The 17,025-nt window shown below is 35.7% G+C and overlaps 1 protein-coding gene across 1 annotated transcript in view; it reads right to left on the bottom strand.

Moving 5' to 3' along the window:
* Positions 1-689: 689 nt before the first annotated feature.
* The window catches only part of ibtk (inhibitor of Bruton agammaglobulinemia tyrosine kinase), a 41,817-nt gene continuing 25,481 nt past the window's right edge, over positions 690-17,025 (bottom strand). Inside the window, exons 22-29 of the mRNA XM_088625910.1 lie at positions 15,988-16,133; positions 13,548-13,669; positions 11,730-11,822; positions 9,530-9,676; positions 6,687-6,842; positions 5,067-5,135; positions 3,607-3,739; positions 690-2,172 (exon numbers count right to left, since the gene is read on the bottom strand). Of these exons, the coding sequence (XP_088482036.1) occupies positions 2,047-2,172; positions 3,607-3,739; positions 5,067-5,135; positions 6,687-6,842; positions 9,530-9,676; positions 11,730-11,822; positions 13,548-13,669; positions 15,988-16,133 (992 nt within the window). The 3' untranslated portion in view covers positions 690-2,046. The remainder of the gene's footprint in view (positions 2,173-3,606; positions 3,740-5,066; positions 5,136-6,686; positions 6,843-9,529; positions 9,677-11,729; positions 11,823-13,547; positions 13,670-15,987; positions 16,134-17,025) is intronic.

Below are 17,025 nucleotides of genomic sequence, written 5' to 3'. Positions count from 1 at the left end.
TATTTGTTTTGTATTAAATCTGCTGGGACTAAATTATAAAAAATGAATTATTAATTAATGCCGAATTAATACATTGACTACCCATAACAGAAACTACCTAATTCTCCTTTCAGGAGCACCCCAGGCAGAAACTAGTGTAAATACCTTTTTTGCCAGTGAAATAAGTAGTGTCTGTAGGTTCTTGCATGAAAACAGAGTGAAGAATTATCAACACGGGGCCTGATTACGGATTCCTGCAGTCAAGCAAAATCATCATTTTACATACACATCACATCTTGGTACTTTTATTTCCTTTCGCCTCCCATATTGTAAGGGAGCTGGTATTTAAATACTAGATAATGTTTTTCTTTTGCAAAACTGATTTGGTTTTCTAACAGCCAGCACTGCGTTTCTTTCAGAAAACTGAAAAGGCTGAACTGTGGGGGAAAAAAATTGCACATGTCACAGCTTTTCTACATATTCCACACAAGTGTGCTGAAAACTGTTTAAACTATTATACTGTATATGCAGTATGTAGATTACTGTATTTCCATTAATATTATTTCTAAAACATGATGAAAAACCATAAAAATCTGTTGTAACACATCTTATTATAAAAAGACAGGAAAGAGTAATATAATAAAAGCATGTGTTTTATCCTGTTGTATGATGAGAAATAAATTCAAGAATGAATTTGCTTTAGAAAAAAATTTTTTTTGCAATAGGTTCACTTTTCTTTATTGAAACCATTTTTTCTTTTATTCCATTTTTAGTATTTGCTTGATGCTTTTGTCCAGAGCAACTTAAATAAGTTACAACTACCAGTGTATTACATAATTCTGGTCCAAATTAGAACAATTTGGGTAATATACTTTGCCCAAGGGCACAGCAGTAGTGTCAACACCAGGAACCAGAGCCCACAACTGGTCAGGAAACAGATCTTACCAGTCCTTCCTGGATTTCTTCACCCTCTCAGATGCAAAAATAATAATGGACAGTAGTGAAGTAAAACATACTGTATTCCCTACCAAAACACTTAAAGAAATCATGTTTAGCCATAGCATAGCATGGCATTTTCTATAACTAGTATAATGAAAATTAATTAAAGAATAATACTAGCAAAAAAAAAGTATTAATAATAAGCTACTTTTCTAACTTTGACATTGCATCGTGAATAGTCCAAAAAGACCACAAAAATATTTCAGAAGACAGAAGATCTGACAAAAGCGAAGATGATTAGGAAACCACAAAACCTAAAAGTCTCCAATATGCTGACAGCAACAAAAATTGCTCATCAGTACACTTGAAAAATCTTAAATGAATACAACCATTACCGCACTAAAGAGATCTGATAAGACTGTTTATTACACAGATGTATTCTTTATTGCTTCTCTCTGGAGGCTGGAGTCTTTGCAGAGCAACTGCATAATAGGGCACTCTCTTTTATACACACCTAAGCTTAGCTCTCTTTCAAAAAGAATATACAATGAACACATCAACTCCAGACCTACAAGCTAAAGATTGCATAACTCAACGAATCCGACATCCCAAACTGTTGGTATGTGAACGCCCTTCTGTTAATCATAGCTGATCACACAGCTGCTTTTATTCATATCCCAGCAAGGCCCTTCATGTTCGTCACTGACACAGAAAGAGAAGGGGGAGGGGAGTGCAGGCACACACCTTATCTTGTCATTTCTTATCTCTAGGCTGCTGTTAATGATTCCGCATTCTAAAGAAAAAATTAAATTCCTTTTCTAAAAATATATACTTTTAACTAATATTACATACGCATGTAAACAATACTGAGCAATCGTACCAGTTTCAGAATGGACAATGTTTCATTATCATTATTTCACACCCTGCATTTTCTGCCCAGTCTCTCAAGGGCACAAGGGCTAAAATATGATTTAATCATGTGTATGATGTCCATTTTATGCAGATGCAAAAATAAATGCAAGCATATAAAGACAGTTATACAAATGAAAAACCTGTATCAGGTATTTTTGAGATGCATTACACATGTTCAAATACATGTTGATAGTTGGTGTATTTTTGTTACAAAGCTCAGTGTTTGTTCCACATCGGAGTTGCTATTGGGCCTTGTGAGGTTCTTTCAACGACAATGAACTCGTCTGGGTTGTTCAAAGCCTTGTAGTGGATAAGCAAATCTTGAATAGCACGTTCTTCAATCTGAAAAAGCCAAACAGAAATGAATGTTTGAGACATACAGATCCGCAAATGCTTTAATAGTGAAACAGAAACAGATGGTTGGTTCCAGTACCTATTCAAGCCACACGTGGAAGCTGTGTGTTTTTAGAGCCTAATGTAATTTGTACTATGCCCAATATTACTACTTATTAATTTAAGATAAATGCAAGGAAGGGAGAGAAGAAAGAAAGTGAAACTTAGAAGCATCTGTGCATGATAGGAAGATTTTTTCTAAAAAAAGGAAATGTACTAGGACATCTGTTCTTCCTAATTTATATCAACAATACAGAGTCTGGACTAGTTAGTAAACTAGTCAAGTTCGCAGATGATACCGGAGGATCAGAAATAACTGTGGAAGCAGCATGTGAAATTCAAAGAGACTCAGACTGGGAACAGAATGTGGGGAATCAACTAAAAATGTTAGAATTTATAGTTAAAAGAAAATAATTAAAATCTAGGGATATTATGTTAAAAATGTATAAAATAACAGTAAGGTTCCATTTGGAATTTTTTGCACAACTTAGGTCACCATGTTACAAAACTGTAATTGATGCTCTGGAATCAGTCCAGAGAAAAGCAACCAGAAGCATTCCTTGACTTAAAGGAATGTTGTACCACTGATAGATCGGAAGAACTGAACCTTTCAGTCTTGAACAGAGAAGACTACTAATAGGTCTAATACAAGTATTCAAAATCCTTAAAGTCATTTACAAAGTCAATGCAGCAGACTTCTTCAAAATGGAAAAAAATAACATAAACTAGATTAACTAGATATGGAAACTATGTCGTGCAAAATGAAAATTGGAGGCATTCTGGGGATTTATTAATCTCAAATTAAAACTGAGAACAGGAGGGATTTCTATGAACACTCTATGAATGTTTTTGCAGTAATTTAATCACCTGCCCACATTCAAAACCTTTTTCTAATGGATTATAATTACGTGTTGAGTCATAAGAACCAACATTGTCATTATGGTCGACTAGCATGTATGTCTGAAATATGTCGATTAAGGATGGTGTTAAATTATCATCTTTATCTGGCACATTGTTTATCATGTTGTTATTGGCACGTGTGTGAAACAGTACAATGCCATCTTCCTTTTACATTTTGAAATTCATTTTCTTTTTTCATTTATTTGTATTTCTGTCAATGCATCTGCAAATCACAAAGGCAATCTCCCATAGGACTATGTGTGATAAACTGGAACAAAAGTAAATTACTGTAGAACTTCTGAAGCAGTCAGATCATCCACAATCCTTGTCAGAGCTCTGCTGTTTAAGGGTTTATACCTTTCCAAAAATGTATGCTATTAAAGACAAATGTACAAAAAAAAAAACACTTTAGAAAATTCCTCTTTAGGTTTTAGCTCGCTAGACTATGTGCTGTGATTGCCCTCTTTTCTTAGGGGAGATTACCTGGATCAAGGCCAAGGGCTTTTCTCTGCTCCTGATAAGTGCAGCTTCTTGCTGCCGTTCTTCCTCAAGTATGGAGGCAAATGTCACAGGAGGTACTGCTGGTGGGCTGCCCACCACAGGCATCACCCAGGGGCTGAAGCACAAACAGCCCAGCAAAGAAAGGTCAGGATTACCGATTCACACATTACCACAAGTTCTAGGTATAAACAACACTGAAGAAATGGACCACTGATCCACACATCCCTAACATTGCTTTTAATGTAATTTTTACTTGATGTCTGGAAAGAAAGTGGCTCATTGTAGTTCATAATGCTCATTTACTTGATGCAGAAATATTTGAAAAGCCTTGGGAAAAATTTAAGTTCACAAACAATTAAAATAATTCTACTAAAGAGGTCCCGGTAATGCAGCCCTAAAAGTAACACAATTCTACAGTAAGAGTTAGCACGAACTGCAAAAATATATATACACAATACATTAACATAAATATCAGATTTAGGTTTGAAAGCATCCATTTACTACTATAGCTTCATACATGACCGTTCTATCAAAGGCGAACACCCTAAAATGTTTCTGCAAAAACTAGAAGCTCCCCAACAGCTGGAAACTTCTTTTTTCTTATTTATTTCTATTTGTTTGCAATACTTATGTGCACAGAACACTTCCAATGTGTATAAAAAATAAGTATCATTTAGAAACCATCCACTATCATCTGCTATCTCTAGAGCCCCCGAGCAGGCTGACACCTCAGCCTCCACTTCTAGCGTACTGGCTTGCTTCGTCACCTCGGATTGCAGAGGAAGCTCATCACGGCCATCTCTTTCACTTTCAGCCTGCACCACAGTGAACTTGGCCACACCGCGGATGCTTCTTTCCGACAGAGCTAATTGAACTGGTTTTTTTATTCATTTTGAAATGCTTCTACTTGTTTCAATTTGCTTTCAAATAGCCTATTTCTTGGGGACGAGAACATCAGGTTATGGCTATCAATGTCAGCAACTACTGCTGCATGCTGTATTGTTGTGCATTTGATTAATAAACTTTGATTGACTGATTGCTTTGATTGATTAGTACAATTCCAAGGTTTCTGAAGTTGTTTAATGATTTTGTTTCCAGTTCAATGGTAAGAAGCAGCTGATCTGAAAATGAGCCCTCATCCTTTCTGTTACTCCACAGCTCTCTTCAGCCAGGAGAAGCAAGTATATTTCAGAGATGAACTTGCAACAAAACTAGAAGACCTCATCTGATGAAAAAGTATGATCACCATGGCCAGTCTAAGAACCACAGACTGTTACTGTTAAAAATGTAATAGTAATTTGAAACCCTGTCTCAGATACTGTGTTTTTTTTTTAATTCCACAGTGTATAAAGTACACTTCAAAATTCTACAGCAAATTTCTTATTCCCTTTTTAAGAAAAAATCTAAAAATTATCTGTGTATAACGTGATAAAAATGCTTACTTGAGATTTTCAGCTTGTTGTCCTGTAATACTGTGGTCACCAGAACTCATGCTTCCTTTGGCAGACCACCTAGAAAACATTAATTATTACAAAGAATGATATACTACATCAAAAAAGTAAAAAGTAAAAAAAAGTTTACCAAAACAAGAGTTAAACAGAACATAAAATATGGCAACATAAGACTTTTAGAGATTTGTATCTTGACGTTTTCAATTTTTATTAGTTGTATCTTTTTGAATCCCTTAAAACAGCATTAATGTCTGTTTTTTGTCATATGTTTTTAATTAATAGTATTATTTTTAATTAATTACTAATTAATTACTAATATTTTAGATCTTGTTTTAGAAATTATATATTATCTAATACTACCCTATGAGGATACCTTATAAAATCATCTTTAATCCATTACAACAGATCTTGAATTTAATTAAGCCTTAACAAATTAGAATAACATTTCTACCACTGATGCACCACATTAGCAATGACTGCAATAATTTCTATTATTTTACTAGAACATGCTTATTACTGCCATTTTATGACTTACATTAAATATCAACTAAATATCTTTAAAATCAGAGGAATAAAACCTGCTCAATTCATTCTGCTGCACAACAGAAAAAAGGTGCAACAGTGCATTTGAGACAAAAATACCATTACATGTAAAACTTGCTGGCACAATACAACACAACCAGCTTATCTGATTAATGTATTAGACACTTAAATACACACTATCAGAGGCCAGCAGTATTAACAGCTTGCCTTCTAGGAAGAAGATTTATATTACTGGATCTTTAACATCAAATTCAGGGTAAAAATAAAGAAAAAATGGTCAATCCCACTCCTTGTGTGAAAGGTCAGTAAAAAGAAAGACGAAAATAGAACCTCATGATAATGTTATTTGTGCATCCTCTATTTTATATAAAGACATGGTGATTACACACAAGCAGTCAAAAGGAGCAATTTACAGCAAAACCTGCAAATCATGCCGATTTTGAAAACAAAATTGAAAAAGTGTTAGAACATGTGCATTAAAACCACTGCTGTATCCATTTGGAAAAAAAAGACAGAAAAAGGTCTCCTCGCACCTCAAATGTGTTGTTAATACCAATCTGTTTGGCGCATTTTGCATAGACACTTATACCCTTACCCGCATATATGTAAATTATCCAAATTAGTGTCAAAAAGTAAAAATGTACAAGTAAAACTTAAGAATAAATATGAAATTCACTCAAGTAGCTCATTCAATCTAACTCCTCCATTTGATGAGGAACAAATAAGGTAACATGAAATATACAGCATGAGATTTGGGGTTGCACACAAGAGCCACAATTGAGTGGATGGAATTTTATTTCTATCCCTGCCTTTAACAAGATGTCTAAACATTTTTGTTGCACTCTGAAATTCACACCAGCAAAAATGTAGTAAATATAAATTGTGGTCAAATACTCTTTTTTGTGGGTGCCAAATTCTTCAAGCATAGTAACATACTTGACATTTGAACGGACACCATCGAAGGAGCCCACACTTCAATTAGGCAGAAGGAGCATGACTAAGAAAGAGATGCAGAAAAGGCCTTAACCACAGTTCATGGGTTTTGCAACACTTCTGCTCTGTGCTTACCCTGATAGCTTCTCATGTTCATCCTGCTCACTGGCTTTGAAAGACACCCTCTTTATAACTGAAGATGAAGCACATGCAGCTTTTACACTCTTCTCCTCTTCCATCAGGAGATCACGGAAAGAAGTGTAGGAAGGTGTAGTGTGCAGTGGAGTTGCCCTAATATGAAAGAAAACAAACATCGGCTATTTCAGTACTAAATACTTCACAGTTTGCACAACTGCAGTGCAATGAAACAATTTCACAAAAAGCTACCGGAGGGATCTACAGTAGTGCCTTTTTTCTAGGACAGCTTAAATATATTCCTAGTTTATATTAATTTCTGTCTTGTCAGATCCGTATTGAACACAACACTGGGATGTACCGCACACAGCAGCAGCAGCAGAAAATGCAGACAAAATCCCAAAACAAAATACATTTTAAAATGACATGTGACTAGAACAGAACTGTATCTACAGGAATAACAGACATGCACTATAGGTTTTATTTGCATCATAGTTTTACCTTTATACTTCAAGAAAGTATGTACAGGTATTTTCAAATTATTTCCTACAGCAACAAGGAAAATGTTTATGGGTTGGTGTAAAAGACTACAGAGAAAAGGAACGCACTTTACTACCCTTTATTAGAATGGGGCCCAGCAGTTACACACTGTGTTCAGATTATTGACATGGTTGTGCAAAGAATAGCTGCAGACACAATTATCTGCCCCCTTCCCTGTTTCTTCATGATGAGTATTACCAAGGGGCAGCATAACTAATCTTCACATTTGTCAGGGTTACATAAAACACCTTCCTTGTGACAGATTTCCCAAGTTCTCGGTAGCAGGATTAAGATCGCATTATACAAGCACATCTAGGCCAGGCCAATAATAAGGCAGCCATGGGAAAAGTGTGAAATACTGTAGCTTCATCTCGCTCCAGGGCAAAGAGGTGTTCAGGGCTCTCCACATGGAACAGCACTAGACCCCCCCCCAGGCACAGCTCAGTCACATTAAGATAGCTTGCCGCTATTGATGGCTCAACCCAGTAAAAACATTTTTTTTTAATCCCTAAGAGATTTAAATCTATGAAATGCAATTTACTTTGATACTGTAGAATGTGTTTCAATAATTTCAAAAAAATCCAACGCCATTGAACTACCACAGGCAAAACTGTTTTAAAAGGGTGACAGAATTTGTGCAGAAAATACAGATGCTCTTTCCATCTAATCAAATAACATGCTGCAAATGTACAATGGACCTGACATTTCTTAACATAGTACCTAGATGTACAGTACTTTCAGCTTTTGTCCTTAAAAGGATAATTAATAAAATAACTTGAGTTCAAATTCTTCTTTTGTAAAAAAAAACCCAACATTGATCACATTCATGACCTTTACTACTGGACATAACAATCAAAACAGTATATTCAACATTTTAGAACAAGAAAAGGTTTATTCCATGAGGAAAAGAGAAAAGAAGAAACAACGTGGAGCTGAGTGTCGGGGCTCCACAGCCTCTGGAGAAGGCCTCCGGTGTTTCCTGGACTTAAATAATGAAAATATGAGCATGCTTTGTGCAATTCTATTAAAAGAACTGTCTAACATTTTTAGAATGTTTAAAGAAAGACATTATGCAATCTATAAATCTTTTTGTTATTTTATTGTTACTTTTCCTATTCTATCAGCAATTTGAATACATTTGGAGGGCACTTTATTATACACTGAACCATTCTATTAACATCAACAACCAAAGATCAGTTTCCATGTCTGCTGTTTTTGCATATAGGAAATGCTTCAGGTCAGATAAACATCTACAAGATAACACCCAAACGGTAGCATCTAAAGAAAATCTGGAATAGATCCAAACGGAAATTCACTGTTTTGTACCAATGAAGACTGGTATTTCATATAAAATTATTCAGCCCTTTCATAACAGCTTGTGTACACATTAAAATTAAGCGGGCTGGCTCTGTAACCAATTTGCATCTTTATATAAGATAACAGAATAGGTGTGGTCAGTTCACATTCCCTTTCAAAGGATGCCAGCAAGCAAAATTGAGAATTGTGGTCTATTTGTTATCTAGTCTGAAAGGTCAGACTTTATTGCTTCTTAATGAGAGATCAGATTAAATAGCACAAAATCCCCATTTTATAATTTACTTTGAATACATACAGAAAATACAACATACTCTGGCCTATATTTATAATTCATTTTTTGTAAAGTAGAATGTAGTGCAAAGTCACAGTAAAAACTTACTGTGTAGATCTGGGCCTATATTCATTAGAAATGCATTTGAGTATTCCCTTCTTACTAAAATACACTCTACTGACAGATCTCTCGATGAACTCTTGCAATACAGGAAGGTTTGTCTATTTTGCACAGTTTGAAAATTGATCAAACGATCATGATCTGCTCAAATAATTTATTCAGCATTCTTAATGGTGCAATATGAACTGGTCTATATATATATGGCACAGACATTTAAAATAGGTTTCCTGACAATGACACTGTAGCATGTTCTTATACTATTTCCTAACTATTTTGACACAAAAGCTATAAGCAATTGAGTAGCACGTGTAATATTATATATCCTTCTTTTGCATAATTTTCATAATTATTTTTTCAATTATGGATATTTTACTGCTTGCCCTCCTAAATGTTCACACTACACCATTATTACCAGGAAATCAACGCCATCTAATGACTCGGTAATTACATCTGTATTCCACGTTGCTGAAAATAATCTGACATATATTTTCCCAACTAGTCCTCTGAAAATATTACATTACATATTGCAACATACAATCATAGCAAGTAACATCCTAATGTCATGAAACACACCATGCAAATGGCTTGAACTTACCACGCAGCTCCAGTCTTTGTAGGAACAGATGATGGAGACACTTTCACGGTGGTGTGCTCCGTACTGCCTTCCCTAGCAGTCATGGCCATCATTTTTCGTTGCTTTTGGGAAAGTTTCATCGCATGTGCTGGCAGTTTAGTGATGCTACTGTAAATCAAGTGTAAAAATAGCTAGAAATGCAACGCAGTTTGGTCGTCTTTGTTGCGGGTTGTATTGCCATTCTGCATTGACATTTCTGACTCATTTGTGCTTATAAACCAATCAATCTTAATCAATCATAAAATAAGTACTTTTGTTCACGTCGATTTTCGAGGTTGCATGTTAATACTGCATTGTTCCAATGTTATAAAACAGATGGAAATAGAGAGATTGGAAAACTGTATTCCTTACTAATTAATTAGTTAAAGCAAAATGAAGCATGAACTAACGGGGAGATGGGACAGGATTCAGGGATGCCAGGGAACGGAACACAGAGGCCTCCAATGCAGCACCAATATCTTTTAAACTGCTGTGAGGAGCCAACCAGGTCAGTATCTGTGAGAGCCCAAGAATCCTCTTTTAGTGCTAGGCAAAAGCAAGGAATATCTCTGTTTAGGTTCCTACTTTCGTATCCACAATTCTTGTTCAAAAACTGAACCACACCTGAACCCTCCCAAAATATGTATTAACGTACCTACAACGCTCACTGCAAACACCATACGCAGGGAATATGATTGCATCTATAAAGTGGCAAGCAATCTGTGTAGAACAAATAAATGAATACTTCAAAGTGATTGTTGTGGTAGCCAAATGTATATTTTCCCATCCACTAGGAATATGCAACATTTTGATAATGGATGGATGCTGACCCAGGAAATTTCAATTCCCTGTTTACTAAGCCAGCTGAAAAAAGGACTGCAATTACAGATGACCTGTCACTAGACTAAGTCCTGTAAATAGCCAAGCTGGGGGTGAATTACTTAACTGCACAACTGGTGAAGGCTTTGTGGTTGGTATATAAATGGGGTTGCATGGTGATAGGGGCATATGGAACTTTTGACTGCTGTTCTTCGTTGTTTACCCTAAAAGGGGGTTACAATAAAGCTTCTTGGATTTTACATTTTCTGATATCGTGAGCCTGTTGTGCCTGCAGACCCTTGGGACCATCCTGGCTAGAAGGCAGAGTCTGTTAATATCCTGTTACAATTACAAATAGTAAGAGCAGCTACATATGTATGAAACTTGAAACAGAACAATATTAACGGAGGGAGCCGATCCACTTTTTTGTTGATCTGAAGTCCAGCAGATATACCCAGTGCATAGGTAACCTTGCTTCTCAGGGGAATGAGGATGTAAATATAAAAGGGCAGCTCATAGTGAAAGCAAGTCCTGGAACAAGCATACTGGCCTCATTAAAAATAACAGATGGAATGTAAATCCCTTGATCACTCAATGTGAAGAAGAAAAAGCAGAATTACCGGAGAGCAAGTAATGATTATCGAAGACTGGAGAATGGGAATGTCATGTTTTCATGGGATTCATGAGTCTTTTCACCAAGTCATTATTAACTGCATGACTGTGGGAAATTATGCTAAAAAAGCAATCCACAATGTCTAAAGAGAACACTAAATTAAATACCAAACTTTACACAGAAAGGCCAGTCTTTCTTCAAGTGGAACAATTTCTCAAACATAAAAGATAAAATCTAATTTTTATACAATACATCTATTAGTACTCTGCATGGAAGCTTAAAAGCAGTCCTGTATAAACTCTGTGGTGGTTATTTGATTACCTTTATCTGGCATGATGTGCTATAGGTGAAATTAAACAGACCTGAAAAAATCTCAGGGCTTGGGATTGTCAAGACCCTTTCCAAAAACAGCAACTTTATGACAAAGGAAGGAATACTTTTTTTTCTTTGACAGAAAAAAAGCAGAGCAGGCTTTGAGACTAAGTTAATTAAAAGACAGACTCACTTACTACACTGAGGAATTACGTTCAAATAATTCAGAAGCTGAGGAATACAGTACTCCCTTTCCATTCTGTCCTTCTGTTCCTAGCCCAACCTGTTCTACAGCTGTTTCTCTGAGCTCAAGATGATGCAGATGAAATCTGTAGCCAAAGTTCACATCAGCAAATATGACCTACTATCAATTTAATAAATCCACTGACCAAAAAAAAAAGATTTGAGATACAACAAGTCTTCACGCCGGCGACTTACGCTGAAGGACTTTTTGGGGTGGCCCCACGGTTCTGTATATTTTCTTCCATTTCCATGATGGCTCTGAGGTCTAGAACAGGAGGGCTGGCCGGGCTAAAGTAAAACAAGGTACAAACAAGCTTTTGGAAAACATCTGTATTATGACAAGGTATCAAAAGAGGTTGAACACAGAAGCAAACCAGAACATTATCAGGGGGAAAGTCAGGGTAATTGTCTGAAGATTTAAGGTTGCATTAGGTTGAGCTATAAAGACCATTAAAACATCCATAGCAAAACTCTTTTAAATGGGGTGTCAGTCATCAAGAAGCTCAAAGCTAATGTGATAGTTGCTACCCCAGCAGAAAGAGGACTTAAGAGATGTTATCTTAATTTTCAGTCAGGAAAGTATGGTTCAGGAGGATGACCCACACCTTAGGGAATCTTTGAAATCTTAAAAAAAAAACTCTAGTATCATCCTCCATTTAAGGATGAGCTCGCAACTCTGGAGCTTGTTATACTCTACTATGGCAATGTAAAAAAGCTAATAGTTTAACAAACAGCAACTAAGTGACTCTCAGGTCAAACCAGACCATATGATATGGGTGGATTTTGAGCAGTAATAATCAAGCATATGATTAACAAAGACAGGTAACACCCATGTTGGAAAATGGATGTGTTCTGAAGGGTCCACACCCTTGGTCCTGTGATCAGGAACACATGGATGAAAAGGTCAAAGCTTCTGACATGAAGCTCAAGACTGTTGATGAATTTTGACTTTACAATATAATAACAACACACTGCATGCATCAAATCCAGAGACCAAAGGGTTAAGAACTGAAATGAATGATCCTGACTCATCACCAGTCTAAAGTAGAACATGTACGGTAAGACCTGAAGAATGCAAATCCCAAGCAAAGGTCACGCAACTGGAGAGGCTGGAGTCTGCTTCAGATTATTAAAGCCAGAAAAGTTTTCACAAAGCAATGATTCTGATATACAAATAAACCTGGATGTCACATTCAAATATATATGTAACAGTTCGTGATGCACATTGTGTTTCCACACACAATATTGAAAGTCCTATAGTTTGATTTATTTCAACCACCTTGATATACACCTGGATTTTCATGTTAAATCAACTTTAAGTTACACTTTGTTGGTTATTCTATTGTAAATATAACATGTACATTAACCATTAAACCCCAAAAAATAAAAATATTACTCAGGATAATATAACTATTCTATGCAGAATGCTTTTTCATTGTGCTTTCTCATTCATTGTGAGAAGTGTCAATTTTCACTTTAATATGCAGATTTACAGTACTTAGAACTAATTCACGATACACTAAATGGCCTTCAGATCTAAAAAATACAGTCTTCAGTTTGCAGCAGAGAAAATTATTTTACATTTCAAATATGAAACAGAACACAGAAAAAATATAACCCAAATATACTGTTGTTTCAAGTCAGAGTAGAGTATCTGTGTTTGTCATTTGCATTAATTCTAAACAGCTAGTGTATTTAAAAGCAGAATTCAGCATGCATACTGTTGCTGTGGGGGGATTTTCAGTTGACTAAGGAGTCAAAAGAACCATATAAGGGTTAAATGGCTGTGTAATAAGGATTGCAAGGAGACTGGTACAAAACACGTGCATGCATTTGCATGTGGGAGCAACACAGTACACTGAGGTTATCAACATTGAACATACTTCATGCACTGTGCCAAAAACACTGAATGAAGAAGTCTCAGCGACAGAAGGTACCAGGATGATGGTAACTGGTGTTTTTTTTTTCATATTGGAGAGAAAAAAAACATGACGCACTTTGCTACGCACATACCTAGATATTGGTCTTGGGATAGGCCGTGGAGTAGATGTCTTAGAAAGAGAAGGTTTCTCATTTTTCACTTCTGGAATTGGTGGTGGACTTTTTGTTCTCAATATTTGAGATTTCTCTTCCATCTGAGGAAAGAAAATAATTAAAATGCAGACCACAAATAAGATGTCAGCAAAAACAAATCTGTAATGATACAATATTTTTGCATGAACATAAAAATGAATTTTGAATGATAAAAATTATATTTTAAATATTAACATAACATTTCTTATAATTACAGGTCTACGCAATTTGCAAATTGTTTATAGCATTCAGCTCTTATGCAAAAACTCCAGTACTACTTAGTAGACAGACAGATTGTAGAATGTGCTCCACTGATGTACTGTGCTCACATCATCAATCAGATGATCTGATTCATTGCAAGATCCACAGAGCGTTACTCACTCAAACTAGAAAATACTAGTTCATAGCTCTCAACAGCTTGTGTAGACTGCATATAAAGAAATACATACTGTCTATATACTGCAGAATCTGCAACTTGGAACCTAAGTGGAAGGTATTTTGTAAAAATTATAATCTACAGATGTTAGATTCTGTTTTATTGCAATACACTGCATCTTAATATTCTTAATATTTTCAGAGCTACTGTAGATACCGTAACTGTCTTTAATAGTGTGCTGTGACTAAGTTAATTTTATGAATCTGCAGACCTAATGATCACGTTTTTGAATTTAGAGATTGCAGTTAGGTGTTGCTATTGTGGACAAAATGGCATAAAACAATAACAGACCTGTCAAGAGAAAAACTAACAAAAATGTTCATCTGTTTCTAAACTGAAACCTAGGCAGAAGCGGAAATTAAAGGTGGAAAAGAATATATATTGATTTTGATGTTAATGGGTATTCATGGACATATAGTAATATGATAAAAGCTTACTTGGTTTCCCATCAGAATGGTCCTACAGTATCTACTATACCTAATGATCAATAAAGCCATTTTGCATTTCGCCTTAAGGAGACATTACAAGTTGAAAGAAGTTTATAGTTAGCCAGGTTATTAATGTGTTCCTATACTATATGTGTTCTATAAGATCTCTGCAAAAAATTCCAAATTAATTTGCATGTGATTTGAGATCATGTCAGAGGTCATGGGCAAGATCACTGTTTTGCTAGAGCACACACAGTTCATAATTGTGTTCCATAACTAACCATGACCCTTCAATTATGAAGTTACAAGATAAGTTTCCACTGTATGGTAAAGTCAGAGGCTGTAGTTAGTTATGGACTGTAATTCCCATGGGGTACTATTTTCCTGTGATTCTACATGACCCAGCAACATTTCACTCTAGACACATTCTGCAACAAAAACAAATATACTCTATGCATATCAAGCACGCCTGAAATTGTGTGGCTGTGATTTGCAATGTATAAACTCGTTTGAAACAATATTGGGAGGAACCTGTCCAAGTCAACATTTTTTTTCCCCCCAATAGGTTGAGCACATAAAGAGAAACATAGTTTAAATATTTTCTATAAATCCAGTATGACAGCCACACCATGTCTCCAATCCACCTGTCCTGAAGTAAATCTGAATGTTGGACATAAGGTAGCATGGTATAACATGTTTCAAATGTGAAACTTCTTGTGAAACTTCTCCTTCTGTAAGGGCTTTATACCTGAACTCTATAAACAATGTGTTTATGCATTTTTGCTGCAACCTGATTTACCAGTTACAGCACATTTCGGGCACTTCTATCTCCCACTTATAGTTCCTGAGACTTCTTTGCACTGGACCTTTACAACCAAGTCATTAAACAAGGTTGTTCACCGAGTCATGAAAAGTCCTCAGAACACCAACTCCATGAGGAATTTCTGCACCCATGAAGTTGTTGATGTATTCTACACCTCCTTCTCCTCCACCTTTGATGCATGGCCCCTTAACTGGATGCATATCATTATTTAAAAGCAAAAAAACTAATTTCACAACTAACAATTCAAAACATTTTCTTTCAGCTTCAGAAAGCCTCTTTATGGTTTATTTTTTATTAAGGTCTACACTGTGTTGTAATAAGAAAAATCAGCTTCCATCTGAATAAATGCATGTTGTCCTCACCACACCTCACATTTCAAAATACTGACACACAAGCTTTGCATGTAAACTGCAATTAGGTTTTAAATAAACCTTCCCAAACAAGATGGTAGCCAAGATCACAAAGATAAACAGGCACGTTCCTTGATGGGAAATGTGAATGATCCAGGATCTTCAGAATTATTCTTAAAATGTAGAACAGCACATGGCCACGTGTAAAATTAATACTTCAAAAATATGCCTTTAATCAAAGACAAAGAAAACTGAACTTGCAATATTACTTGCAGCTTTAATTTACTTTATAAACTGTGATATATATACTGTATATGTCATCTGAAAATGTGTAATGGCAGACCTCAGATTTATCATGACCAAGTCCCAGCATGAACACAGGTGATTGCAGATCTCTTGGACTGCCAGCTCCATAGCTACCCTCCGAGTCTGACGTCAGGAGCTCCTGAAGTGACTCAATGGAATTTGTCTTATCAGTCTTCCCTAAACCTAAAAGAGAAAAAAAACATTTTTTTTTCCAAAACATTCCATCATGATGGACCCAAAGAAATTTAGATTACAAATACACAGCCTACATTTTACATTGATATTCTATATGTACTACCAGGAACTATGAGAACATCTGCAGTTAATACAGCATCTGCAACATTGTGAACATTTTAGTTTACCATCTGAGAAAAAGGTACTATTTCTCTTACTATTGATTCAGAGAAGCTTTCAAAGCATTCCTTTCCTCAGGGTTTGACTGCTCAGTTTACTGGTCTTGAAAATCAAGCTGTAACATGCCTTGTGTTTATACAGAATACAGCAGCGAGCATTCTCTTTTGTCTCATCAAAATGCACTGCACATACCAAAACGTTCCTACTTAATAGCTTTAAGTGTAGATTAAGCATCATTTGACAATTAGCTTTAACTTAATCTCAGAGTTCACACATTTTACCTTTGTTCAGTGTTGACCTTATATATATACACTAAAGCATAGCCTCAAGTCAGCATCAAGTGAAAATAAGACTTTCAAACTGATCTTTTTAACTACCTGAACGCTATTTTAAAGCTTTTTGTTAGTTTGTTGGTTCTGTACCTGGATGTTATAAACAACACTTTAGATTTTTTCTCTTATTGGCATACACTATGTCAATATTATATTGGATCATCAGAATATTGTACTGAGATGCAACTAGCTGGGACTGGAAGAATCAATCAATCACTAAACTACTGATTAAAATTAAGATGTCTTAATATTTCTTTTTTAAACCAGAAACAATTTCCGTTTTATCAAGATTAGAGCACTGAAAGCATGCTTATCAAAATGCCCCCTGACAAGCAGCAACAGCTTCAAACACTGAAGGCATTATGTTACACAACTTCAGCTCTATATTC

This window comes from Lepisosteus platostomus, chromosome 3 (genome assembly GCF_059453375.1).
Source record: "Lepisosteus platostomus isolate fLepPlt1 chromosome 3, fLepPlt1.hap1, whole genome shotgun sequence".
In the NCBI taxonomy this organism is placed as follows: domain Eukaryota; kingdom Metazoa; phylum Chordata; class Actinopteri; order Semionotiformes; family Lepisosteidae; genus Lepisosteus; species Lepisosteus platostomus.
Note: the sequence above shows the minus strand (reverse complement) of the source record. Positions and strands in the feature narration are given on the sequence as shown.